The following is a 1,119-nucleotide window of genomic DNA, read 5'->3' as shown; positions in this document are numbered from 1 at the left end:
TATTCAGCGGTCTCAGGAGACAGGCTGGCCAGGAGAACAGGAACCCTGTGGGTCCTAGAGCACTGGCCTCGAGGACCCCTCAGAGGCGGCTTCCATTCAAGCCAGGGAAGACTCTCCTCGCTGAAGGTTCTCACAGCATGTCCTTGTCCCTCCTCCAGGTGCCCTCCTTGCCTTCTTTCCTGCCCGCACTCCCACCTGCGTCCCCTGACCTGCTGTCAGCATGCCTCGGAGGCACAAGAACAAGTTCCATGCCCGCGGGAAACGCCACCAGGTCTGGGGGGACACTCAGGAGGCCCAGGCGAGTGCTGCTGCAGCCCCAAAGGAGGAGTGCCCCTCCTCCACCTCTTCTGCCCCTCAGGGTTCTCCCCTGAGCTGCCCTGCTGCTGGCGATCACCAGGAGCTTCAGGGAGCCATGGCCCCTAGCTCTCCTGATGCAGGACCTTCTTGTGCAGGATCTGATGAAGGAGCCCAGGGCCCAGAGGAGGAAAGTGCAGGTGCCTCCCAGGCAGCCCCTGCCACTCAGAGCACTCGCAGAGATCCTCTGGCCAGGAAGGCCAGGATACTGGTGGAGTTCCTGCTGGAGAGGTACACCAAGAAGGAAGCCGTCACGCAGAATGCCCTGATGAAAATCGTCAGCAGGAAGTACAGGCAGCACTTCCCTGAGATCCTCAGTACAGCCCTTGAGCGCCTGGAGCTGGTCTTTGGCCTGGAGATGAAGGAAGTCGACCGTAGCAGGAACATCTACACCCTCATCAGCCAGCTCACCCTCGGGGGAAACGATTGTCCGAGTGGTGAGGGGGGGGCTTCCCAATCTGGTCTCCTCATGGTGCTCCTCGGGGTCATCTTCATGAATGGTAACCGCGCCACCGAGGAGTAGATCTGGGAATTCCTCAGTATGTTGGGGATCTATGCTGGGAGGAGGCACTGGATCTTTGGGGAGCCCAGAAGGCTCATCACCAAAGATCTGGTGCAGAAGGAGTACCTGAACTACCGCCAGGTGCCCAATAGTGATCCTCCGTGCTACGAGTTCCTGTGGGGCCCGAGAGCTTGTGCTGAGACCAGTAAGATGAAGGTACTGGAGGTTCTAGCCAAGTTCCACGGTAGGGTCCCTAGTTCCTT

At 59.4% G+C, this 1,119-nt stretch overlaps 1 protein-coding gene across 1 annotated transcript; it reads left to right on the top strand.

The window, feature by feature from the left end:
- Positions 1 to 220: 220 nt before the first annotated feature.
- Positions 221 to 877, top strand: LOC138071919 (melanoma-associated antigen B17-like). The gene has a single exon (XM_068963293.1). The coding sequence runs from the start codon at positions 221 to 223 to the stop codon at positions 875 to 877; it is 657 nt and encodes a 218-aa protein (XP_068819394.1).
- The last annotated feature ends 242 nt before the right edge of the window (positions 878 to 1,119 follow it).

This window comes from Capricornis sumatraensis, chromosome X (assembly GCF_032405125.1).
Source record: "Capricornis sumatraensis isolate serow.1 chromosome X, serow.2, whole genome shotgun sequence".
Taxonomy (NCBI): Eukaryota; Metazoa; Chordata; class Mammalia; order Artiodactyla; family Bovidae; genus Capricornis; species Capricornis sumatraensis.
Note: the sequence above shows the minus strand (reverse complement) of the source record. Positions and strands in the feature narration are given on the sequence as shown.